General features: G+C 44.6%; 1 protein-coding gene across 1 annotated transcript in view; it reads left to right on the top strand.

The window, feature by feature from the left end:
- LOC115468956 (protein phosphatase 1 regulatory subunit 12A-like) overlaps positions 1 to 27,349 on the top strand; it is a 489,777-nt gene that overhangs the window by 298,689 nt on the left and 163,739 nt on the right. The window contains 4 exon segments of the mRNA XM_030201143.1: positions 7,916 to 8,041; positions 11,443 to 11,541; positions 12,828 to 12,918; positions 16,553 to 16,717. Of these exon segments, the coding sequence (XP_030057003.1) occupies positions 7,916 to 8,041; positions 11,443 to 11,541; positions 12,828 to 12,918; positions 16,553 to 16,717 (481 nt within the window).

Here is a 27,349-nt window from a genome sequence, read left to right as displayed (position 1 = left end):
GCCACGTACCTGGCAGGCGTAAACAATAGTCTGACCGACAGACTGAGCAGAGTCATGCAACCGCACGAGTGGTCGCTCCATTCCAGAGTGGTACGCAAGATCTTCCGAGATTGGGGCACTCCCTCGGTGGACCTTTTCGCCTCCCAGACCAATCACAAGCTGCCTCAGTGCTGTTCCAGACTTCAGACATACGGCAGACTGGCGTTGGATGCCTTTCTCCTCCATTGGGGGAAGGGCCTCCTGTTTGCATATCCTCCCATACCTTTGGTGGGGAAGACCTTACTGAAGCTCAAGCAAGACCGCGGCACCATGATTCTGATCGCGCCCTTTTGGCCCGTCAGATCTGGTTCCCTCTTCTTCTGGAGTTGTCCTCCGAAGAACCGTGGAGATTGGATTGTTTTCCAACTCTCATTTCGCAGAACACCGGAGCGCTTCTGCACCCCGACCTTCAGTCTCTGGCTCTCACTTCATGGATGTTGAGGGCGTAGATTTTGATTCATTGGGTCTGTCTGAGGGAGTCTCCTGTGTCTTGCTTGCCTCTAGGAAGGATTCCACTAAAAAGAGTTACTTTTTTAAGTGGAGGAGGTTTGTCGTTTGGTGTGAGAGCAAGGCCCTAGAACCTCGTTCTTGTCCTGCACAGAATCTGCTTGAATACCTTCTACACTTATCAGAGTCGGGTCTCAAGACCAACTCGGTAAGGAATCACCTTAGTGCAATTAGTGCTTACCATCATCGTGTAGAGGATAAAGCCATCTCTGGAGAGCCTTTAGTTGTTCGATTCATGAGAGGCTTGCTTTTTTCAAAGCCCCCTGTCAAGCCTCCTGCAGTGTCATGGGATCTTAACGTCGTCCTCACCCAGCTGATGAAAGCTCCTTTTGAGCCACTGAATTCATGCCATCTGAAGTACTTGACCTGGAAGGTCATTTTCTTGGTGGCAGTTACTTCAGCTTGTAGAGTTAGTGAGCTTCAAGCCCTGGTAGCTCTTGCTCCTTATACTAAATTTCATCATAACAGAGTAGTCCTCCACACTCACCCTAGGTTCCTGCCAAAGGTGGTGTCGGAGTTCCATCTTAATCAGTCAATCATCTTGCCAACATTCTTTCCCAGACCACATACCCACCCTGCTGAACGTCAGTTGCACACATTGGACTGCAAATGAGCATTGGCCTTCTATCTGGAGCGGACACAGCCCCACAGACAGTCCGCCCAATTGTTTGTTTCTTTTGACCCCAGTAGGAAGGGGGTCGCTGTCGGGAAACGCACCTTCTCCAATTGGCTAGCAGATTGCATTTCCTTTACTTACGCCCAGGCTGGACTGGCTCTTGAGGGTCATGTCACGGCTCATAGTGTTAGAGCCATGGCAGCGTCAGTGGCCCACTTGAAGTCAGCCAGTATTGAAGTGATTTGCAAGGCTGCGACGTGGTCATCTGTCCACACATTCACATCACATTACTGCCTCCAGCAGGATACCCGACGCGATAGTCGGTTCGGGCAGTCGGTGCTGCAGAATCTGTTTGGGGTTTGAATCCAACTCCACCCTCCTGGACCCGGTTTTATTCTGTTCAGGCTGCACTCTCAGTTAGTTGTTCTTCGTAGGTCAATTTCTGTTAGATCGGTCAGCGGAGCGAATGGCTGCCTAAACGCTGAGCTCCAGCACACCCGCGACCGAAAAGCACTTTCTCTCCTCCCTACAGTGGCGAAGTTGTAGCCAATTGAGGTAAAAGTGATATCCCGATCGCCAAAAGGAAGATTCGTGATGCAGGCGAGTGGAGGAGTAGTGAACCTCACTCAATTCGCGTTCGAGAGCAGTGCGACGCAGAAAAAAAAGATGGCGGATCAACCAGCGATGGCCTCGTGCACACAAGACTCGGCGACGGAGCTATTCTCCTCCCAAGAGCAAACGGACAGGCTGGGAGAGATCCTGCCTGAGCTACGCGACTGGCTGCAGGAAATAAGATCTGATTTGAAAGCGGTCCGGGAGGAACTCACGACCCTGGGAGCCAGCTTGCAAGGAGAAATCGCGGAGATAGGCCAAAGAGTCGAAGAAGTTGAAACGCGGATGGAAAATCACAAGGAAGCCTTGACAGCTCTCGATTTACAGGTCTCTGATATTAGACTGGGTCAACAACAAATCAATGATAAGATCGAGGACTTAGAGAACCGGAGCAGGCGATGCAACTTACGTTTTCGAGGCCTTCCGGAGACTCCAGCCTACCAAGATGCTGAGACAGTAATACAAAAAGTGGCTAGCGCCCTCCTATCGGCAGATGGAACTGAGGTGACTCCGGATGATATCAAGCTGGAGAGGGCACACAGGGCGTTGGGCACGTCAAGGCAGAATCTGCCTAAAGATATAATTGTGTGCTTCCGCGAATACGTGATGAAGGAGAAAGTGTTACAAGCAGCTCGCAAAATCACAGATTTTAAATGGGATACTCACCGTATAGAGGTGTATCAAGACCTGGCGGCTGTGACATTAAAGCGGAGAGCTGAACTGAAACCGGTTACAGCTAAGCTACGTGAGATGGGCCTGCGCTACAGATGGAGACATCCCTTCGCGTTAGTGTTTTATAAGGAAGGCAAACTACAGCAGATTCTAACGATGGCGGAAGCGCAGAAAATTCTTCCAGAGGGATTAGCAGAGGTACCATCGACCGCAGGAGCTAGAAGAGGAACCTCAGGGGGGATGGCCACCCAGCAAAAATGGCAGCGAGCCGGACGCAATAGACTGCAGCGACAGCAATCAGCAAATCGACTGACATGAGACCCCCAAGGCTGACTGGATTTGGTTTGGCTAGCGGAGGTCTAAGCCTCCGGTGCCTGCTGAGGGGGCTGAAACGATGGCTGATTGGTATAAGAAGTTGAGAACTGTTGAGTTGTGTGTGAGGAGAGATATTGTGCTTAAGTTTCAATCTCACATGTGTATAGTTGAAGATATGTGTTGTTTTTAGAAAGAGAGGCAATGGGGCAATGGGGGAGTCACTTCCTTCACGGGTAGCACCTGTCAAAAATAAGAGAAGGGAGGTGCTTAAGATGTATGAGGGTGGATCAGAGGGTGGGTGGGAGGGAAGAATGAGGGGGGAGAGGGAGGGGGGGAAGTCAGATATGTCATAATCAAACTGTGGGTGCTCTTGCTGAGACTGCAAAGTGGGGATTGGTTATGCGATCAATACGAGACTAGATATCATGGCTCTTAACTGTGTAACGTTGAACGTGAGAGGTCTTAACTCTCCGCAGAAACGTAGTCAGATGTTTAGAGAGATGATACGCTTGAAAGCAGATGTTGTGTTTCTCCAGGAGATGCACTTGAAGCGTGGACACGAAAAATTGGTCTGGCATAAGAGATATCCCTCAATGTATTATGCATCCAATATTGCAGGGACCAAAAACAAGGGTGTCCTAATAGCGCTTTCCAGTGCGTGCCCATGGAGTGTGCAAGAAATGATACGAGATCCTGGAGGGAGGTACTTGGTTCTTGTGGCTTCACTGTTTAATGTGCAATACACTCTGATAAATGTTTACGCTCCTAATGAAGATCAAAGGGGGTTCATAAAAGAATTAGAAGGGGTAATTCAGAAGAAAGCTAAAGGCCATCTTTTGATTGGAGGCGACTTTAATGTCACCTTAAATCCGTGTGTGGATAACTCGGGGAGGACAGCGGGGTATGCTTAGAAGGATAGAGCCGCAATGTGTGAATGGATGGCTCGGGAGGGTCTTATAGACATCTGGAGGGAAGTCCATGGGACTGAAAGGGATTATACATATTACTCTCCTAAATATAAAACATACTCGCGAATAGATTATTGGTTAGGTGAGGAAGCCTTTAGAGGTAAAATTTGCAAGATCAGGATTGAGCCTTGTTCCTGGTCAGATCATTGCTCGGTTAGTCTGGTGATCAACCTTGTGAGGGAACAGAGGGGTCATAGGAATTGGCGTCTGAATGAAGCAATATTGTTAGACCCCCAACATGCACGAACAATAGAAAAGTGTATTGAGGAGTACATTATGTTGAATGACAATGGAGAGGCCCGTCCCGTGAATATATGGGAAGGTATGAAAGCGGTTGTGCGGGGCCATATCATTGCCTTGCAATCCCATATAGATAAGGAAAAGAAAAATAAGGAAGCCGCATTACGCCAACAACTAGATAAACTAGAAAAGGCCCATAAGGCAGACCCCAAGGATAGTACACGAGAGGGTGAGCTACAACAGCTACGTAGACAACTTAATGAATTACAGCTGGCTGAGATTGCAATTCAGTTACAGGCAGCTCAGCAGGAACACTTTGAGTTCGGGAATAAAGCTAGCAGATTACTGGCCCGTAAACTACAAAAGCGAGCACAACGCAATGCTATAGCTGCTATAAAATCTACAGAGGGTGAATTGTTCACCTCCTCAGAGGCTATACAAAAAGCTTTTTGGGACTTTTATGGTCAACTTTATAAGAGGGAGCAAACAGTTAATAGGGAAGAACAGGAAGAGTATATAAATGACCTGGGCGTACAGGGGAATCTCATAGAAGGAACGAGAGGGCATTTCAGCGCCAATAACAGTAGAGGAAGTGGAAGAGGCAATTGCAGGAATGCCTATGCATAAGGCACCGGGCCCAGATGGCTTCCCAATAAGATTTTATAAGATGTTTAGGAAGTGGCTTGCCTCCCTGTTATTGAGGGTGATTAGGTCCTTTGATGAGGAAAATACATTGCCATATTCCTGGAGAGTGGCTGAGGTAGTGTTGATATTGAAGCCAGGGAAAGATCCACAACATTGCGCGTCATACCGGCCCATATCCCTGCTAAATAATGATTATAAAATCTTCACTAAAATCCTGGCCAATAGATTGGGGGGGGCTGATGCCTCACCTGATCCATCAGGATCAAACTGGATTTATCGAGGGACGCCAAGGCAGTGACAATATAAGAACCCTGTTGCATGTGATCCAGCAGATTGAGGAGGAAGGGAGCCCGGTGTTGCTGCTATCGATAGATGCGGAGAAGGCCTTTGACCGGGTGGACTGGGCCTTCCTGCAGTCCCTGGTAGCGAAGCTGGAAATGGGAGATAGATTCTGTAAGTGGATGCGCCTCATATATGACAAGCCTCTAGCCCTATTAAAAATCAATGGTGGGTTATCCAATCCGGTCCAACTCTATAGAGGCACGAGACAGGGATGTGCCCTCTCCCCCTTGCTGTTCGCACTGACTATAGAACCCCTGGCCAGGAAAATTAGAGAGCATGCAGGCATTAGAGGAGTGATTAGGGGCGTACGCGAGCATAAGATAATGCTCTTCGCCGATGATATTTTGTTGACCATTTCAGACCCGGTCATATCACTACAGAGGGTGATGAAGGTGTTTGCGCAATATGGGAAGATGTCAGGATTCAAGATCAATATGGCAAAATCTGAAATTCTAAATTTGTCAGTAGACCAAAAAGAAGTGCAAGAGATACAACAGAGATACCCATTTATTTGGGCGCAAAAATCTATCAAATATTTGAGAGTGCAGATAACAGCTAAAATAGACCAGCTTTATCAGGCAAACTACCCCCTTAAAGTTAAAGAACTTTTTCTGGAATTAGATAGATGGGAAGCTATGACAGTGTCTTGGTCGGGTAGAATTAATGCAATAAAAATGATTATATTGCCCAAGTTATTGTATATGTTTACGGCCCTCCCGGTGCCAATACCGCGCTCCTTTTTCCAGCGATTGCATAGAAAAGTATTTGCTTATATCTGGAAAAAGAAGCCACCGAGGGTCCATAGGAGAGCAATGCACCATCCACCAACGATGGGGGGGATGGGCGTCCCTGATTTCTTTTTATACTATCAAGCAGCCCAGTTGAAAATCCTGGCTGAATGGCAGCCCAGTAATAATAAGAAATGGCTCCACTGGGAAAGAGCATGGATGGGCACTAAGTTTTTGGGTAACGTGCTATGGGGGCCAAAGCAACAGATTTTGGCAGCAGTACGCAGGCTGCCGGTGGGGGTGGCCCATCTACTTGCCACGTGGCTGCAAATTAGAACTAAAGTGTTTCCTGAGCGACAATATTTTCTGCAAACGGCTATAAGTGAAGCCCCTGATTTCCCTCTAGGGGCAGAGGAAAAAACCTACCAGGTGTGGGCCCGCAAAGGGTTATATAGATTGGGTCAATTATGGGAGGAGAGTGAGGTTAAAGATTTTGAAATAGTGAGAGAAGAATATGATCTGTCTGACAAGGACCTTGTTTATTACCACTGTGTGAGGAATTACATACAGAGGAAAGCAAGGGATGAGCTTGAGCTGACAGAGACGGGCTTAGAACAGGCGCTAAAAGAGGGAGGAGGGAAGGGATGCATAACTAGACTTTATAAAGCACTTTTGCTCCTGTCCTCCCCGCTAGAATTCTATACAGACAGATGGGAGAAAGCGATGCAAAAGAACTTCTCCATAAGCTGGTGGGCCAACAGTTTTAGGTTCTTATTGCGCTCATCAATCACTCAGCCGGTGGCTGAAAACGGGTATAAGATGTTATTCTGGTGGTACTATACGCCAATGCGCCTTCATAGGATCTATCCAAATGTATCTAAGAATTGCTGGCGTAATTGTGGGGGTCAGGGGTCTTTTCTACACATATGGGGGAATGCCCCAAGGTGTGTACATTTTGGGAACAGATAGTAAATGTGGTCAATTGCCTGGGTAAAGGGGGCTACACACGTCAGATAGAATATTGCCTGCTTCATGCCCGCCCTAAAAAAACGAGGGTGCAGGAACATAAGCTTGTGGTTCAAATATTTGCTGCGGCCAAAATGCAGCTGGCGAGGGCTTGGAAATCATTGGAAACACCCCCCTTACAGAGGGTAGGCTATAAAGTAGAGTATATTTATCAAATGGCTAAACTGACTGCAATGCGGAAAGGCTTGCTAGTGATGTTTCAAAAAGTTTGGGGCCCATATGAGAAGAAACGAGAGAGAATCTGGCTTCCAGGGGGGGGAGATGGAAATGAGAGGGAGGGAGGGGGGAAGGGAAACTAGGAAAAGGTGTGAAGAGGGAATTTTATATTGCTTGGTTGTTATGATAAGTGACGCTATGTTGTTGTAAGCTAGTCCTTATGTGACTGTATGATCAGAGATGTTTCCAGTTGGATGTTAAAAAAAACAAAAACATCAATAAAATATGTTTAAAAAAAAAAAAAATTTCTGTTAGATCATCGCTGTTTCGAGGCCCAATTGACCCTGTCTGTTGTTTTGAGTGAGCCTGAGAGCTAGGGATACCCCAGTCGTGAAAACAAGCAGCCTGCTTGTCCTCGGAGAAAGCAAATGATACATACCTGTAGCAGGTGTTCTCCGAGGACAGCAGGCTGATTGTTCTCACCTACCCTCCCTCCTCCCCTTTGGAGTTGCGTTTTTCCTCATTTCTTTGCTTGTCATTTAACTGAGCGGGAATGGTTGCGCACGGGCGGGAAGACAGCCGTGCATGCGCAGTGGGCGTGCCCCGCGTAGGGACCTCCCGCGAGATTTTTTCTTCTGGTTTGAGGGGCTGCCGTGGACGTCAACCCAGTCGTGAGAACAATCAGCCTGCTGTCCTCGGAGAACACCTGCTACAGGTATGTATCATTCGCTTTTTCTTAGGGAATGCAGTAGAGAAATCAGAACTACAAGTCCCTGCATGCAGCGGGGTTTAAACAGGACTGGATCAACCCTGTCCTGTAGATCTAGATCCAATTGGCAGCCTTAACCTTCACTTACACCTTTTTTCAATGCAACACTTGGGAGTAATAGAAGGCTAGATTTAATCCAGCCTTTGGAGGATCATAGAAATCACGTTCTTCTTAGCACAGCTTAATCTGTACCTAGATGACAGTGAGAAAGGGATTGACCCAAAGCCTTTTATAGTATGAGTGTATTATTATTTCTGATTTTGGAAATTTTGTGTTCCAGCTCTTCATTTGGCCGCAAAACAGAAGATACATCGTCTACCTCGACTTCTTTGACCATACCCTCCTCACGCCCTGGCCCTGGGGGCCTCACAGCACGAACTGTTACAACGGGCACCTTTCCTACCCGGTAAATTCCATTTGGGAGGGATTTGTGAGAAGGACTGGTGGTCAGGCAGGGACTTGTGACTAGTAGCCGTCATTTTTTTTTGTTTGTTTCATTTGTACCCCGCACTTTTCCACTCATGGCAGGCTCAATGCGGCTTACATGGGGCAATGGAGGGTTAAGTGACTTGCCCAGAGTCACAAGGAGCTGCCTGTGCCTGAAGTGGGAATCGAACTCAGTTCCCCAGGACCAAAGTCCACCACCCTAACCACTAGGCCACTCCTCCTTCACTCTAGATAGGCTGTTTGTCTGTGGTGTGTTCTTCTTGAAAGAGGTTGAGAGAGATGCTCTAACCTTTTTGTTTGGGGGCTGTTGAACAAAGGGTCCTGAGAAGGTTCTGAGTTTGCTGATGAGTAAAGAGGGATCATTAGTGCTAGTGTTCTCCCGAGCTTACAGTGGGAAGAACCTGGTGAGCTTATAAATTATTGGGTAAAATACCCCAGGTGGCATTCATGAAGCATAATCGTGATGTCTGTATCTTAGACCGTCACCCTTAATGTGTCTGTAGTGAAAAATTGCTGACTAAGCATATTTTCTCTGAGGTGCCTGCATAGGACTGTTATGTAGGTTTGATTTCATGTTTGTTTGTATACTTTCTATGTATGCTGTATACCGTCTCTGTTTTGATTTCATGTTTGCCATTTTACTAAATAAATTCCTCTTACATGTAGACACTCTAGTACAAAGCTCAGGATGAATCCTTCCTTTTCATGTTGTCATCAAATAAATAGCTTATGTCATTAAACCATGGCTTGCTGCTGTCTGAGCTTTTTCAGGACAGTGAATCTAGAAAGCTGTTAGAGCCAGGAAACTGAGCCCACTGTGTCTCTATAGAATCATTTTGCAATGTCAGGGTCGAAGTAGCCTATGCCATTCTACTGCAGCATTGGCAGATATAGTTAACAGAAGATGGCACATATACTTCAGTAAAATGCTATTAATCACAGAGAGCCAGAGCGCCAAAACTAATATAATAATTTATAGATATTTTGATCATTTTACAATCAAATATCAGTTATGGAATTGATTGTGAGGCCCTCTTATTTTGTGCATTGATCTCGCAAGGGCCTCTGTTGACCAGATGGAAAAAGATCTTGCACAAGTGATAAAAGCATCCTGAAGCCAAACATTATTTTCTCTGTTGGTGCCCGCTCATTTGCGGTTTTGTTCTCGCCTAGGCTGGTAGGCATTGCTATGAGGCCTGATGTCTACTGCTCCCATTCACACTCCTTGCACTGCAATGCATTCTAACCCAGGTGCAAGCTCCCCAGTCACCACACAGATGGCTATGTGTCTGTGAAAAGACTCTATGCTAATCCAAAGTCCTGTCTTAGAGCCTTTCCAACACTCCCTATGACAGCCAAAGCTGCGAGAGAGCCGATGAACAGGCAGCACAATTACCACTCATCCTTCTGTGGGTACCAGCTGCCCCTATAATCGGGTTTTTTTTTCTGGTACAGTGCTTCTATGTTCCTAATACTTCTGCTGATTTTATATTTTTTCTTGCACCCTTTTTGTCAATTTTCAGATTTATTTTTTAGCCAGTCTTTCCTCTCCTCCACCTAATCAGAATCTTCCCTCAACCCGCTCACTGCTGTTTATGGCAGTGGTCCAGAAATGAGACATTGTAGGCCTTTATGTGCATTACACAGGAGTTTTTCTGCAGTTAGGCCTGATTCTTCTCCCTCTGTATCTCAACTGTTTCGGCACCAAACCTAAGTAAAGAGCCATACCACAAGAACATATCAAGTAAAGTCAAACTCAAACATCTCATCACCTTGGAAAGCAGATTGCAGAGTACCACAAGGATCACCCCTCTCACCGATCCTCTTCAACCTAATGATGACCCCACTAGCCAAGTCCTTATCCAACCAAGGCCTTAACCCTTTTTTATATGCAGACGATGTCACAATATACATACCTTTCAAATCCAAACCATCAGAAATCACCAACGAGATTGACCAGTCTGGACATCATGGACTCCTGGGCAATGGCATTCAAACTAAAACTCAATAAAGAAAAAACATAAAGTTTCATTATCTCATCCCAGCACAGCGCTGCCCACCCCACAACTATTAATACCCCAGACTATTCCTTCCCCATCTCAGACAGCCTGAAAATCCTCAGCATTACCATTCACCACAACTTAACACTAGAGAGCCAAGCCACAACCACAATAAAGAAAATGTTTCACACAATGTGGAAACTGAAACGTGTGAAACAATTCTTCCCGAGAGGAATTTTTCGCAACATGATACAATCAATGGTACTAAGCCACGCTGACTACTGCAACGGAATATACGCGGGATGCAAAGAACAGATCCTAAAGAAGCTGCAGGCCGCTCAGAACACGGCAGCTAGACTCATCTTTGGTAAAACACGATTTGACAGTGTGCAACCCCTCCACGAAAAACTACACTGGCTTCCAGTCAAAGAACGAATTGCTTTCAAAATCTGTTCATTGGTTCATAAAGTAATCCACGGTCTAGCTCCGGGATACATGATAGATCTGATCGACTTACCAACAAGAAACATAACCGAATCAGCAAGAACATACCTAAATCTTCACTTCCCTACATGTAAAGGACTCAAATACAAATCATCATATGTATCCAGTTTCTCCTACATTAGCACACAACTGTGGAACGCATTACCAAAAGCCTTGAAAAATACAAATGACCACCTAAACTTTCGGAAAAACCTAAAAACTCACCTGTTCAAAAAGGCTTATCCCACCGATCCAACATAAATGCCCAATCTCTGCAATACAACGTAACTAAATCATGTTATAGACTGGACACAAATCTTCCATTGCATGATCCAATGCGGTTTGCGCCACATTAACTCTATCGATCTACCTAACCACACCATTACCTTGTATTTGTCAACACCGGAGTCTGCAAGTGCTGCTCCGGAGCTATGTAAGCCACATTGAGCCTACAAGTAGGTGGGAAAATGTGGGATACAATTGTAACAAATAAATAAATAAAATAGGCAGCAACTTCCTTTGGAATCTGATATACACATTTAAATTGTGCCTGTAAGTGCTACTGGAATTTCCTCTCCTGGAGGCAATGAATGCTGCCTTTTGCACCATTTTCAAGTCAAATGAATTTGAACAGGAAAGGGTTAGATATATATATTTTTTTAATATCACGCAGATGGAGAAATAAGTTTTATAACTTTTTTTTTTCTTTAGTCACTGGGATGTGCTACTGTTAGTTCTGTATGCCATGGTCACACTCTTAGAATCATTGTGTGTTACTCTTGTAGTGTTAAAAAGTCTGTGTTTCTGTAGCTCTCTTGGTATATGCTTGTCTTGTTGTATGTAGCATTGTCAAGTAACTGTCTGTCTGTCTCTCTAGCACTGCTGCACGTTCTCCACTTGGAGGAGGAACGACACAGACAGAAGATAAGACTTCAGCAGGAACTGCACCAAACCCTGATGCAAAAGAGCGACGCAGGTAACAGCAGCACATGGACAGTCTGCCCATTTACTTCCTCTCTGATTCTCAACCACTTTGAGCAGATGAGCATATAAATGCCCATAATTAAACCAATACCGCCACCTTTTCCCATGTGGGATGTTAAATCACCTTTCATGTACATAATCTCAGATTGGAGTATGGCTTCTGTCCTGCCTACTGCCCTTGTGAGACCTGATTAGTCCACCATGTTCATGTCAGACCACCTGAGACTCTTATGTCTGGACTTGTGTGGATGTCCCTTCTGTGAGACGTACGAGCTCCTGTTTGCTTCTGTGTTTCTGTATTAGGATAGCTAAAGCTGATATGTGACTGTCTCTGGGAAAACATGACTAAAGTCAGCAGAAACAAAAGTTGGGGCTTTAATGAATTCTATTAGAGCAAACAATTTGTAATACAACAGTCCAAGCACCATCCTTTTATGTGAGAAAATGGTTTTTTTTAAATTGCGGAACTTGAAACTGCTTTTGGACCCATGACATGAAAATCATGGCCCATTCTTAACATTTTGGATCTGTGACTTTGCGTCATGTTTTCCCAGAGACAGTCACACACGTTTGATTACTAGTTAAAAACACATTTTATGTTCTGCTGTAAAATATATATATAGTACCACCTGGGATTTATCACAGCAACAACTTGCATGTTGTATTATGTCTTGAATAGGGAGGACATGGTATGATGTTCATCAGACATGGCCAAAGAAAAGTGGAAAAGATTTGTTGCCATATGGAGCTTATTGCACCTCAGATTTTCTTCCTTCTGTGCTCTTTAGTGAGAGTTGCAATATAAAAGAAAATTGGCCAACTAGTGTGAACTGTTCTTTGGAAACCATCCCTTTGCTGGGGTAAGGAGGAAACTGAGGACAGGAGATGAGATACTGAGATTTCATAGGTGTGTTATTGGCAGATACCCACACACCTGATGATCAATAAGAGGAAATTGATAGTGCATTTAGGGAGAATTAAAACTGATCATAGGGCACAACTCATTGCCTGTTTCCTGTTGTTAGTTGGAAGAATGAGTACTGCTTATATAGTTTTTAGGCACATATTTCCCAGTAATCTTTCCAAGAGAGATTTCAGATTCTGGTTCCTGTTTATATTGGGCATAGTGACTGGAAACAATGGATATTAGGGATGTACCATGAGCAAGGTCTTGATTTCTGCTCTCTAGATGCCCGGGTGAGTCTGTGACACATTCCTTTTGGACATCTGTGGTCATGGTAGGAAGAGACTACAGTTATTTTGTTTTCATATTCCTAGGTCCTACCTGACACCAGTTCGAGATGAGGAGGCAGAAGCTCAGCGCAAAGCCAGGTCTCGTCACGCACGACAGTCCCGGAGGTCTACTCAGGTGACAGAATCTTCTGACTCTTGCTCAGTCTTTGTTCCTCACATTCCCTGGCCATGATATTCACTCCATGCATTTTCAGATATGCAATTTAGTTGCTATCTGTGACATTGTTCTTCTTTTTGTCTTTCTGGATCCCAGTCTCTTGGGGAAGTACCATTTGATATGTTTGTCAGACTATATTAACATATTCTCTTTGCCTTACTCCTTTAAAAGGCCTTGCTGCATAACCTAATAAAGCAGACATTCCTAAATCAGTTTCTCCAAAGAAACAGGAAATATTCTTATAAACGTAACGGACAAATCCCCTGTCTTTTCAGATCAAAATCAAGTTCTTTGATCTGTAAAGGGTCACAGATCACTTTTTGAATCATTTTAATGACGTGCCCGTCTACTAAGCTCCACTTTATTAATCATTTAGAGAGATTTCTTGCTTAATGTGTAAATTGTATCACATTGATCAAACTATGATGCACCTTATCGTAGGATGTATCATGCTTGTGGACACCTTGTAGTTTGTTTATTTATTACATTTGTACCCTGCGCTTTCCCACACATGGCAGGCTCAATGCGGCTTACATAGTAATAATATAAAAAAACAATTATAAGTCAAAAGAAGAATATGCAATTTGTGGTAAATGTAATATTAATGGGGTTAATGGATAAGTAAATTGAACAAAGGAGGAATTAGGTGCAGAAGGAAATGAGCATTAGGAGGTAGGTGTAGGAAGATAGAGAGGAATAGATATGGGATAGCAATAAGTTAGCATAGCATAGTTGCTGTATGTGGTAAACGAGAGAGATTTTCCTAGTCATGCTGACTCTCCAATTTTCACTGCCTGGCAAGATGATCTCTGTTAGCCTTACCAAGCAACTTTCATAGTAATTCTGTCTGCCCAACAAGGTGGCCAGAGCTGTACCCACCACTTCATTCAGGCCACACACTTTCATGGCCAAATACTGGAATCACAAACGGGGCACTTGGCAGTTTGCCACAGTGCCAGCGACTTATAGGCAGTTACATTTGATACAGTTAGTACTATTACTCCATTCCAAAGCATTAAAGTGGTTTCAATTGTAATTAGTCTTGGAGTGGTTTTATAATTTTGGCCTAACCAACCTCTTTGTGTAAAAGGGCCAAAAGAGTGCATCTTATTGGCTAAGACCAGTTCCCAAAGTAAAAAAAAAATGAGGGTCAAACAGAAGGGATTTCTTAGACACCCAGTTTGTTTGAGTTCCAAAGTATCATTTTATTTTAGTTATTTTAGTTATATTTGTACCCCGCGCTTTCCCACTCATGGCAGGCTCAATGTGGCTTACATATTATATACAGGTACTTATTTGTACCTGGGGCAATGGAGGGTTAAGTGACTTGCCCAGAGTCACAAGGAGCTGTGCCTGAAATGGGAATCGAACTCAGTTCCTCAGTTCCCCAGGACCAGAGTCCACCACCCTAACCACTAGGCCACTCCTCCACTCTATTGAGGATGAGAGTCTGAAAACATCAATCTGTTATAGAAAAACTGAATAAGGCCATGTTTTTGTCATGTTAATACTGAAATGGGGGCACCACTTACATGTCATCACTGGAAATACAGAAATCAAAGGAATATTATAAAAAGTAAAAGGGTAATAATACACTCAAAGGCAGCTAAATGTCTGTATTAGGCCCTAGAAGCTAAGGGGTCCTTTTACTAAGCTGCAGTAAGCACTAATGGACATTTACCACAGCTTAAAATGGCTTACTATGGGATGCACTCAGGTGTCCTGTGGTAAGTTTGAGATTATGCGCACAAACCATATGCTAAAAAATATTTTTATTTTTTTTTGCAGAGGGGGCATGTTGGGGACGGAGAGTGGGCATTTCTGTGCTGATCAGTTAGTGCAGCTGCATTACTGTACGCTGATTAGCGCAGGATTAGCACATGAGCTCTTACCACCATAGCACATGGCCATAAATTTAAAAAATGGAAAATCGGGCATCTTACTGCTGTGGTAAAAATGACCTTAGCGCACGATAAAAACCTGCATAAAGTTACACTAAGGCCACTTTCTACCTCAGCAGTAAAAGGACTCCTAAGTGTAGTGTTGCTTAAATTTTTTTTTTTATTAGCAATCAAAAAAATATAAAAAGAAACAAGCTGTAGCAACACAAGGTAATATCAGAATTTAAAAAAAATTGAAAATTAATTTACCTCATCAGACATAGCTTTGTTTCAGCAATAATGGCCCTCAAGAAGATTTAATTAAAAACAAGTGATGACAAGTTAGGTAATCACAAAAGTCTTACTGTTCATGTGAGCCTGAGCGTGCTTGTCAGTTATATTAAAGACACTAGAAATTTCATTGTAAAGAATAAGTTAAAAAAAACCTGCTTAATTCTTTCTCCCTGTTGCTTGTTATGTTAACTATAACTCGTACCATTGTACTGATACTTCAGATATGTTTGAGTAGAAAATGTTATTTCTTAGATAAATGGAATCTTAGGCTGCATTGTCCATATCAATTCAAAGAGTGTGTTTAAGCATAGATGTCATATCTGTTAACGACTTAAACGCTTAGCTCCAAAGGTCCTGTGAAAAGTATGTTGAAACTGACACAAATTGGCCATTAAGACAATTTAGGAACTATAAAATGTTACTACAAACACACTTTAGTGACTAACACATTAAGGGGCATATGCTACCAACTTCTGATTTAAACTGATTCTAGCCAGTCTAGCGATCATGTTATTCAGCATCTAGTGCACAGAGGGGTTCTGCATGGTTTTTGCCATTCAGGGTAGCAGCTAACAATAATCCTATGCAAATGTATTACAAACAGCTCATTAGTATTAAAAAGAGCATTCCGAGCAATGTTCAAAATTTTCTGTCAGGTCTGGAGCTGTTGTTGTGTGAGGTAGACTTCTGGGAGGAGCAGACTTGTTGTATTTTTCAATAGCAAAACTTGTCAGAGAGTAGAGAACAGCTTTAGATGGGCAGAGAAACAGCTGCCGGGGGGGGTGGTGGGGTGGCTTTCAACAAGGCATAGATTATGTTTCGATAGCAAACACTGTCGGAGAGTAGAGAAGAGCTTAGGGGTAGAGAAACAAGCAGACAGTTGATTGGGGAAAGCCCCTTTGCATAGCCGCCGAGAGGGGGGGACAGGGGGGACAAAATTTCCGGGCCCGGCGCCACAGTCCCACCCGCCCTCCGTCGTCGACTGTCTGCCCCCTGCATTGAAATTGCAGTCTCACCTCCGTGAAAGCAGCGCTGCAGGCAGCAGAACGCCTCCCTTCGGCCCGCCTTCCCTCCCTGTGTCCTGCCCTTGTCTAAGAGATTATCTAAGAGATTATCACAGCCATTCATTCATGTAATTTCCAGTTAGGCACCCTAGGCAAACCTTAAGGCCTGCGACCCTTCAATTACCTTTTTAGGCCATCCCAGACTTTTGATATTTAAACTAAGTCATGATGATTCTTTGAGCTTGTGGGATCATTGAGACTTATTTTGCTTTGACTGCAGCTGCTCTTTGCTGCTACCTAGAAGCTGTCACCCCAGGTGACAGCCTAGTTTGTGTAATGGTCAAGCTGGATTTATATGGCAGCTTTGGTCTTTTTTTTATTTGTTGCTGCTGAACCATGTGCTGTCTCACACAGGGAGTGACGCTCACAGACCTGAAGGAGGCAGAGAAAACATTTAAGGGTCAGCAAGAAAGCAAGACAGGAGAGTCCAAGGAACCTGAGGAAGAGGGCAAGGAGAAGGTGGATGAAAACAAAGACAGCCAATCAAAACCCAGGACAGGGAGAGTCAGCGAAGATGGGGTAAGAGACATTCTTTTTTATTTTATTTAATTTATATTTTACAACTCAAAAAAAATGAGAAGATAGAAATTGGAAATTAAAATAAATCAAGTCACAATATACATTATTAGGCAAAATACACTTATCCTTCAACCTATATATTTAAGAAATATGGATCCAAGAAAAGGAAAAAATAAAAACAACTTGAGAAAAACTCAGAAAATAATATTACTGTTTTCCATGCAGCTCTTATGCCTATCATACAGTGAGCTATCTGGTTATTTAACTTTCACATTAACATCCTCATTTGCAACCAAAAAGTCTTATAATTGTTTGGGTTCAGAAAATTGAAATTGTTTAGTTTGATATAATACTCTACAAATAGAAGGAAATTTTAATATATAATTCGCTCCAAGGGCTAAGGTTCTTTGGCGCAATGCCAAGAATCCCTTCCGCCTCTTCTGAGTCTCTCGAGAGAGATCGGGGTAAATTCTTATTTTAGAACCCAAAAAAGTAGCATCCAAATGTGTAAAGGAAAGTCTTAATACAGCATCCAGATCCATTTCCAGGGCAAATGAAACTAACGCAGTAGACCTCTGGGTAATAACTTCTAATGAAGACTCCAAAAAAGATGTCAAGTTCATCACATTTCCTTTGTTTAGTTGAGGAGTGTGGTAGCCGTGTTAGTCCACTCTTAAGGTTATCAATAGAAATCAAACAAAATAAAACATCCTCCCACCCTGTCAGACTGTCATAGTAATGCTTGAATGTTTTCACTTATATACACTATCAGCTAGCACATTTGCTTATTTCCGATCTGACAAAGAAGGGCAACCTTCGAAAGCTAATCAAGAAATGTATTAAGTTATGTCCAATAAAAAAGGTATCATCTTATTTTCTTTTCCATGTTTTATTTTGTTTGATTTCTATTGATAACCTTTGTTTAGTTGAAAATTTGTTACTTCTGATTTTGATTTTTCTTGTAGATATTGTACCCGCAAAATTGGAGGTAGTGACTCATTCAATAAATAAATAGATTGTAAGCTCTCTTGAGCAGGGACTGTCCTTCCCCATGTTTAAACTTGTACAGTGCTGCGTAACCCTGGTAGCGCTATAGAAATGCTAAGTAGTAGTAGTAAATAAATAAATAAATTCGACATCCCCAATATATCAGTCATATATTTTTTTTACCATATCAATTGGCATAATTAGAGGGGATCTTAGAAAATTAATAAACCTCAAGTTGTTTTCTTGTTTTATTTTCCAAATATTCTAGACGTCGAAACATATAATTTATATCCTTAATTGAGGTTTGTCCTAAAGATTCCAACAGTTGTATTTTCCCCTCTAATTGTTTAGTCTTGGAGGTTTGTTGGTCAGTTATCTGAACCTGCTGGAGGAGAGCTTCTGAAATTAACTTAATTTCAGCAGAGTTTTTAGCAGTTTGTAACTCCAAAGAGGAATGCACAGTAAAAGTTAAATCCCAGAGTGACTGTATAGTCACTACGGCAGGTTTGACCAAAGAAGAGACATTCTGATGTTAGACTTTGGTTCTCTGCAGCATTTTAAAAATTATCTGCGTATCAATTTTAAATAATGAAAAATCCTAGTATTAAAACCATGTTATTGTCAGAACTCAATGGATCTCGGTGGGGATAATTTATCTGTGTAATGGTGGTAGGGGAACATCACTTAAAAGACTAAAATATTCTTCTCCAAGGTATGATTGTCTTGAGCTCTCCTATGTTTAAGAATTATCTTCTCATGAAAAGATGTAACTTCAAATCTTGTTTTCCTCTCATTTGCTTCTCTAAGAAGATCATGAATGGTTTTCCTTCGCCATATGCTTTATCTATCTGTAATAAACCTGCCTAAGGCTACTGAATTAGTTTCCACATAAACCTCTAGTCTGAAGTCCTTCTCTTTACTCAGTTGTCACCTAGAAAGTGGTGGTGTTTTTTTTAACATATGAGAAATGTTAAAGCAAAATTCTGTGGGAATAGAATCATTGTACCTCATAGAATCGTTGTACCCAAAGGCACGTTTTTTCCTCATGGGCCCCACAAAACGTGTGGCAAACTCTACAGCCAGAGTCCATGATAAGAATGCGTTGACCCTCTAAGAAATTTGTGGCCAGACCTGGTAAGTCTTAGAATGGGATTCATCTCTCCCTAGTGAGCACAAAATCAATTTAATGTGTGTTAACTTATAAATTAGTGTACATTAAATTTGTATTAAATCAAAGATGCAAAATGAACTGGGGGGGGGGGGGGGGGGGGGGGAATCAAGAAAAATTCCAAAAATGAACAACATTTTTTGCCTCTGCATCCCTACTACCTAGCTGCTGATCATATATATATATATATATATATATTTTTGTTTTTGTTTGTTTGTTTGGTTACATTTGTACCCCGCGCTTTCCCACTCATGGCAGGCTCAATGCGGCTTACATGGGGCAATGGAGGGTTAAGTGACTTGCCCAGAGTCACAAGGAGCTGCCTGTGCCTGAAGTGGGAATCGAACTCAGTTCCCCAGGACCAAAGTCCACCACCCTAACCACTAGGTCACTCCTACAGTTCAGGAGAGCAGTTAGTAATAGCTCAAAGAGACATATCCATGGTAACAAGATGCAAAAAGTTGTTGAATCAGCACAAGTTTAGAACGTGAGGAGTAACATCATTTGTCAGATCTTTGTCCTTGGCTGCTCTTCCTTCATGTATCTTTCATAGGCATTCAGAATTCAATTGAATTTATCTAAAGTGTAGAGATAATCTGTTATTTACCTAACTGTATGCTTGCATGCAAAATGAACTGCAAACTCTTAAGGAGTTAATTTAGGACTTTAAATTAATTGCTGTCACTTCAGGCAATTCTGTAGAATTAAGCATAGTAATTAGGGCTCTGAGCTTCAGTGTCATGTAGAAAAGCATCTGTCCCCACCTGAAAAGCCAGGACTGTAACCCAAGTGGTCAAGGTCCTGTTTTGCTATGTACAGAGAATATGGTAAAAGCAGTTAGTTTAACAGGGTTTAAAAAAAAGGTTTGGATACATACCTAAAAGAAAAGTCCATAAGCCTTTATTAAGATAGACTTGGGAAAATCCACTGCTCATTTCGAGGATAAGCAGCAATAAAGTCTCTTTTAATGTTCTGGGATCTTGCCAGGTACTTGTGACCTGGATTGGCCATTGTTGGAAGCAGGATACTGAGTTTGATGGACCTTCGTACTGTCCCAGTATGACAATACTTATGTACTTATACAGTATAGACAGTCATAATTGTTATAATATGATAAGCTCAAAAAGCAGAGTGGATGGAGGCTCAGACTGTTAAGGGGTAATTTTATAACCTTTTTTTCTGTGGGTAAAGTCTGTTTAAGTGGAGAAAAGGGCTTTTATATGATTGCGTGGCTGTAATGTACTTTTCTCCGAGGACAAGCAGGGTGCTTATACTCACATGTGGGTTGACGTCTGTGTCGGCCCGGGAATCGGCATTTTGCAATAGCAAAAACAAAAATGTTTTGCCAGAGTCTTCTGGCGCATGTGCAGCGCGCACTGTGCATGCACAGACTGCCTGTCCGCCACGCAAGCGCGTACCTCAGTTGTTTCTTTTTCTGCAACAAGGTGCAGCAGGTTCCTCTTGTGCTCCTCGTTGAGGCCCGGGAAAAGAGTCTTCTTTTTTTGTGAGTTTTCGCTGTTTTCTTGGTTTGTTTAAAAAAAAAAAGTATTAGTTTTATCTTAGTTATTTTTTTCTTCCTGATTGTAAGTTTTCTTTGTTTTTTTCCAACGCGACTGGCCTTTAGGCCGCGCGGTCAGGTTTCTCCCCTTTTTGTGCCCCTTTCATTGTGGCACAATCGCATCTTTTTATTTCACTAAGGCCGTTTTTCCTTCCATGTCATCGAAGACACCCAGCGGCTTTAAACATTGTAGGTGCAGCCGGACCATCTCAGGCACCGATACCCATTCCTGGTGTATCCAGTGCCTTAGGCCCGACCACAGCCCAGCTGCTTGTAGTCTGTGTCTTTGTATGAAAAAACTGACCCAAGTGGCTCGAGAAGTCCAACGAGAGAAACTTTTTGGGGCTCGGTCCGGTCCTTCGACTCAGCATCGACATCGGTACGGAGGTCGGCGTCAACATCGAGGGAAGCATCAACGTCAGGAGCAGAGGTAATGACTGCTGAGAGACCAAGTCGTGCTGGGAGCAGTGAGGCATTGAGTGGGTCTCCACCTGTCTCGAGGCCTCCTGCTATGCAGGCCCCCCGGGACCAACCATCGTCAGACCTGACCCCGAGGTGAATTATGATAATGAAGAGGCCAACATTTCTTGGAAGCCTTGTCATCTACCCGTGAAACCACATTGTTCTTTTTCCCTCTTGAACATCTGTCATCTGTCACTAACTGTCACATTACTAAACCCCTGTGGTCAGCTATTTTCTTGCACCGCCACTCTTCCTCATATGGCTTGTAACGCTGTGGTCAGCTAGTTTTTTGCACCTCCACTTGTGACATTAAGTACATAAGTAATGCCATACTGGGAAAAGACCAAGGGTCCATCGAGCCCAGCATCCTGTCCACGACAGCGGCCAATCCAGGCCAAGGGCACCTGGCAAGCTTCCCAAACGTACAAACATTCTATACATGTTATTCCTGGAATTTTGGATTTTTCCAAGTCCGTTTAGTAGCGGTTTATGGACTTGTCCTTTAGGAATCCGTCCAACCCCTTTTTAAACTCTGCTAAGCTAACCGCCTTCACCACTTTCTCCGGCAACGAATTCCAGAGTTTAATTATACGTTGGGTGAAGAAAAATTTTCTACGATTTGTTTTAAATTTACTACACTGTAGTTTCATCGCATGCCCCCTAGTCCTAGTATTTTTGGAAAGCGTGAACAGACGCTTCACATCCACCTGTTCCACTCCACTCATTATTTTATATACCTCTATCATGTCTCCCCTCAGCCGTCTCTTCTCCAAGCTGTATAGCCCTAGCCTCCTTAGTCTTTCTTCATAGGGAAGTCGTCCCATCCCCGCTATCATTTAGTCGCCCTTCGCTGCACCTTTTCCAGTTCTACTATATCTTTCTTGAGATGCGGCGACCAGAATTGAACACAATACTCAAGGTGCGGTCGCACCATGGAGCGCTACAACGGCATTATAACATCCTCACACCTGTTTTCCATACCTTTCCTAATAATACCCAACATTCTATTCGCTTTCTTAGCCGCAGCAGCACACTGAGCAGAAGGTTTCAGTGTGTTATCGACAGCGACACCCAGATCCTTTTCTTGGTCCGTAACTCCTAACGTGGAACCTTGCATGACGTAGCTATAATTCGGGTTCTTTTTCCCACATGCATCACCTTGCACTTGCTCACATTAAACATCATCTGCCATTTAGCCGCCCAGTCTCCCAGTCTCGTAAGGTCCTCTTGTAATTTTTCACAATCCTGTCGCGATTTAACGACTTTGAATAACTTTGTGTCATCAGCAAATTTAATTACCTCGCTAGTTACTCCCATCTCTAAATCATTTATAAATATATTAAAAAGCAGCGGTCCTAGCACGGACCCCTGAGGAACCCCACTAACTACCCGTCTCCATTGTGAATACTGCCCATTTAACCCCACTCTCTGTTTCCTATCCTTCAACCAGTTTTTAATCCACAATAGGACATTTCCTCCTATCCCATGACCCTCCAATTTCCTCTGTAGCCTTTCATGAGGTACCTTGTCAAACGCCTTTTCAAAATCCAGATACACAATATCAACCGACTCCCTTTTGTCCACATGTTTGTTCACTCCTTCAAAGAATTGAAGTAAATTGGTCAGGCAAGATTTCCCCACACAAAAGCCATGCTGACTTGGTCTCAGTAATCCATGTCCTCGGATGTGCTCTGTAATTTTGTTTTTAATAATAGCCTCTACCATTTTCCCAGGCACCGACGTCAGACTCACCGGTCTATAATTCCCGGATCTCCCCTGGAGCCTTTTTTAAAAATGGGCGTTACATTGGCCACCTTCCAATCTTCCGGTACCACGCTCGATTTTAAGGATAAGTTGCATATCACTAGCAGTAGCTCCGCAAGCTCGTTTTTCAGTTCTATCAGTACTCTAGGATGAATACCATCCGGTCCAGGAGATTTGCTACTCTTCAGTTTGCCGAACTGCCCCATTACGTCCTCCAGGTTTACCGTGAAGTCAGTAAGTTTCTCCGACTCGTCCGCTTGAATTACCATTTCCGACACCGGTATCCCACCCAAATCTTCCTCTGTGAAGACCGAAGCAAAGAATTCATTCAGTCTCTCCGCTACGTCTTTGTCTTCCTTGATCGCCCCTTTTACCCCTCGGTCATCCAGCGGCCCAACCGATTCTTTTGCCGGCTTCCTGCTTTTAATATACTGAAAAAATTTTTTACTATGTTTTTTTGCCTCTAATGCTATCTTTTTTTCATACTCCCTCTTGGTCTTCTTAATCTGCGCCTTGCATTTGCTTTGACACTCCTTATGCTGTTTCTTGACTCACTCTGGAGTTCAGCTGAAAGTCACTTAGAATTGGGCCTTGTCAGTTTTACTGTCAATTCAGAGCCTGAACCAAAGTAGGATGTCAGGCCTGCATAATACCCATAATAGAGGAGACATGAGGATTCCACATCATCCTTGTGAGTACCGAGGAGTCTTGATGACGGGCATCGAGCAAAGGCGAAGAAGCACCGTCATCGATCTCCTTCTTCACACGGTGTCGGGAACTCTGGAGCGTCGAGGGATTCGGCACCCGGGAAGCGTCGGCGCCAAGTGGATCGCTCTCCCTCTATATAGGAGGTGCCGATTCGCCGGTCTCCTAGCAGCCCGATGCCTGCACCTGAGCCTCAGCAGATTCTGCCACCAAGTGTTCCATCGGCTCCACAGCCTCCTCCAATGGCAGCTCTTGACGAGCGCATCCGGGCCCTGCTTCCAGAGTTTCTGGAAAGACTGCTGCGCCAGTCTGCTTCAGCGTTGGGGGTGCTTGCGCTTTCCATACCGTCTGCTGCAGCAGCGTCTGGCCCTTCACCTGCAGTGAGGTCCCCATCCTCAGTGCCACTTGCGACACCGGTGTTGGCTGCCACCCAGGTCGACTCCCCTTCGACGTTGGTGGAGGAAGCTTCGCTGCAGTCCATGCGGGCATCGGCCTCTCGACATCGCCATTGAGGACGTCGCGGCAGGCTCAGTCTCAGAGTTCCCTGAGAGAGGTATTATCAGATACTGAAGAGGAGCGTTCGTGGGAGTCAGAGAGAGATACCAGATACTTTCATTCTGATGAGTCATATGGGATTCCCTCTGAACCTTCCCCTCCACCTGAAAGAAGACTGTCTCCTCCTGAGAGTCTTTCTTCTATATCTTTTGTCCATGAAATGGCTACGGCTATTCCATTCCCTATGGAGGTTGAAGATGAACCCCCAGGACTGAGATGCTCGAGGTCCTGGACTGTCCTTAACCACCTAAGGAGGCTGTGATGGCTCCTCTACATAAGGTACTGAAGGAAGTCCTTATGTGGAACTGGTCGTTCCCTCTGGCCCCGTGATCCTGAAAAAAGCTGATTCCCAGTATCAGATCAACGGTGAACCTGAGTTGATGAGGTCTCAGTTACCCCACAATTCCATGGTGAGGAAGACGTATCAGGCTGCTATGCTCACTGCCCATATCCAGTCCTACCAGCTCTTCACGAGCGTACACTTGCGAACCTCAGTGAGGCAGCTGTCTAGCTTGGTCAATGCCCACCCTCCGGAGCAGGCTGAGCCTTTTTGCCAGGTGGTCAGGCAGCAGAAGGCATGTCGTAAATTCCTGGCCAGGGGTGCTTACGACTCTTGATGTGGCATACAGAATCGCTGCTCAAGGTATAGTGATTCGCAGACTCGCATGGCTGCGTGTCTCTGACCTTGTTCATTCGGTCCAGCAGTGGATGGCGGATGTACCTTGCCGGGGGGACAACCTTTTTGTTGAGAAAGTAGAGGATCTTGTTGATTAGATCAAGAAGCATAATGATGCTATGCATTCTCTCTCCCACCGGGCGCCTTCTGCTACAACCTCCTCATCTAGGAGGTATTTTGGGGGGGGGGGGGGGGGGGGGGGGGGGAAGAGGAGTGCTCCATATTCCTATGCTAGGCGTAGGTATACTCCGGCTTCCCGGCAGCCTACCCAGGCTCAGTCCTAGCGCGCTCGTTCTCGTCAACATCATGCGCCTAAGGCCCCTGCTGCTCCCCAGCAAAAGCAAGGGATGGGCTTTTGACTGGCTCCAGTTAAGCATAGCCGCAATACAAGTGTCCGTGACGGATGACTTGCCGGTAGGAGGGAAGTTATTATTTTTTCACCAAAGTGGCCTATGGTAACCTCCGACCGGTGGGTTCTTCAAATAGTCCGGTCAGGATACTCCCTAAATCCGGAATCCAAATCTCCAAATTGCCCACCAGGAGCTTATTCTTACAGCTCCCAGCACAAGCAGGTACTTGCAGAGGAACTCTCCGTCCTTCTAAAAGCCCATGCGGTTGAACCCGTTCCACCAGGGGAAGAAGGGCTGGGATTCTATTCCAGGTACTTCCTTGTGCAAAAGAAAACAGGGGGGTTTGCATCCCATCCTAGACATGAGGGCCCTGAACAAATTCCTACTCTGAGAAAAGTTCAGGGTGGTTTCTTAGGCACCCTTCTTCCCATGAGTTAGGAAAACGATTGGCTATGCTGTCTGGACTTAAAGGATGCTTATACTCACATCCCGATACTTCCAGCTCACAGGAAGTATCTCCAGTTTCGGCTGGGAACACAGCACTTTCAGTACCATGTGCTGTCCCTTGGCTTGGCGTCTGCACCCAGAGTGTTTACGAAGTGTCTTGCGGTAGTCGCAGTGTCGCTAAGCAGACTGGGAGTATGTGTATTTCCTTATCTCGACTTCAGAAATACAAGAGTATCGGATTGACTTCATCTTCCTGTATACGTTACAGCCTTTTTTCAGCGACTTCAGAAATACGAGAGTGTCGGATTGACTTCATGTCAGTATTCTATTTTTTGGCATTTCTGATCAAGCTGTTTTTTCAACATATAATCACAGTGATCTTCTATACATTTGTATCAGGAAAACATATATCCATAATACTGTGACAGTAAAGAGTTATTGTGGAGCCCCTGAAGCAGCCCTGTTGGGCGAAACACGGCCTGTGTCGGGCTGTTTGTGTACATATATTTTAATTAGTTTTTACGAATAAACTATGTTTTTCCTTTTAACGATCTGCTTCATTTATTTTCCATCTTGGACCTTGCAGACCGTCTGCCTTTGTGCTGTCTCAGATGTGGCTTTGGGCACGCCGTCAAAGCATGTTTCTCCAAGCCACTTATCTGGCAGGTGTAAACAACAGTCTGGCCAACAGGTTGAGCAGGGTAATGCAACCTCACGAGTGGTCACTGAACATGGGCGTAGCCCGCAAGATCTTCCAATTGTGGGGCACCACCTCGGTGCATCTTTTTGCCACTCATATCAATCACAAGGTCCTTCAGTTCTGTTCCAGGCTTCCAGCCCACAGACTAGTGTCAGATGCCTTTCTCCGAGGACAAGCAGGCTGCTTGTTCTCACATATGGGTGACGTCCACGGCAACCCCAGGTCCGGAAAATCTTCCTAGCAACAAAGGTTGCTAAAGCCTTCGAGCACGCAGGTGCGGCCATCTTCCTGCCTGTCGCGCTAGAGTCCTGCTTCAGTCTTCTTTTTTCCGTGGTCAAGAGCGGCTGTTTACGGCAGTTCTGTGCCCCAGAAAAGAAGAGCCTTTGTTTTAGTCAGCTTTTCACCGTTTTTTTCTTCAACGTCGTACTTGTGCACAAGCTGTTTCGTTTTTTCTTTAAAAAAACGTTTTCCCCTTAGTTTCTTTAGTTTTTGCCCTCAAGTTTCCTTTCGTCGTCGTGTGCGACCATTTTGGCCGCCTGTACGGGTTTTCTCCCTTTTTTTGCCCTTTCTTTGGCACCATCGTGAATTTTGATTTCGCCGCCGCTATTTTTCCGTCGATGACATTGAGGCTTACCAGTGGCTTCAAGAAGTGTACTTGGTGCAACCGGGAAATCTCAGGCACCGACCCTCACGCGTGGTGTATCCAGTGCCTTGGGCCCGACCATCGCCCAGACGTATGTTAATTGTGTCTTAGCCTAGGTCGGCGGTGTAAATGTCGGCACCGGAGTGTGCATCGACCTCGGGAGCGCAGGTAATGGCTGTCCAGAGACCATAACATGCTGGCAGCAGTGAACCATCGAGTGGATCTCCACTGGCCTTGAGGGCTCCTGTGGTACAGGCCCATCGGGACCGGCCCCTTTCAGACCCGACCCCGAGGAGGCGTGTGGATTCCACATCCTCCTCGTCGGTTCCGAGGGGTACCGGTGACGTGCCTCGAGCAAAGGCAAAGAAGCACCGTCTTCGGTCCCCTTCTCGTCACGGTACCGAGAGCTCCGGGGCATCGAGGGAATTGGCACCCGTGAAGCGTTGACACCGGGAGAACCGCTCACCCTCCACACAAGAGGTGTCAATGTGCCGGTCTCCGGACAGCCCGCTACCGCCTCCTCCTCCTCGGCAGATTCTAGCCTCGACTTCTGTACCGACGCCACAGCTTTTCTCGACAGACACTCTTGACGAGCGCCTCCACGCCATTCTTCCAGG

The sequence above is a fragment of the Microcaecilia unicolor genome, chromosome 4, assembly GCF_901765095.1.
Source record: "Microcaecilia unicolor chromosome 4, aMicUni1.1, whole genome shotgun sequence".
Lineage (NCBI taxonomy): Eukaryota > Metazoa > Chordata > Amphibia > Gymnophiona > Siphonopidae > Microcaecilia > Microcaecilia unicolor.
Note: the sequence above shows the minus strand (reverse complement) of the source record. Positions and strands in the feature narration are given on the sequence as shown.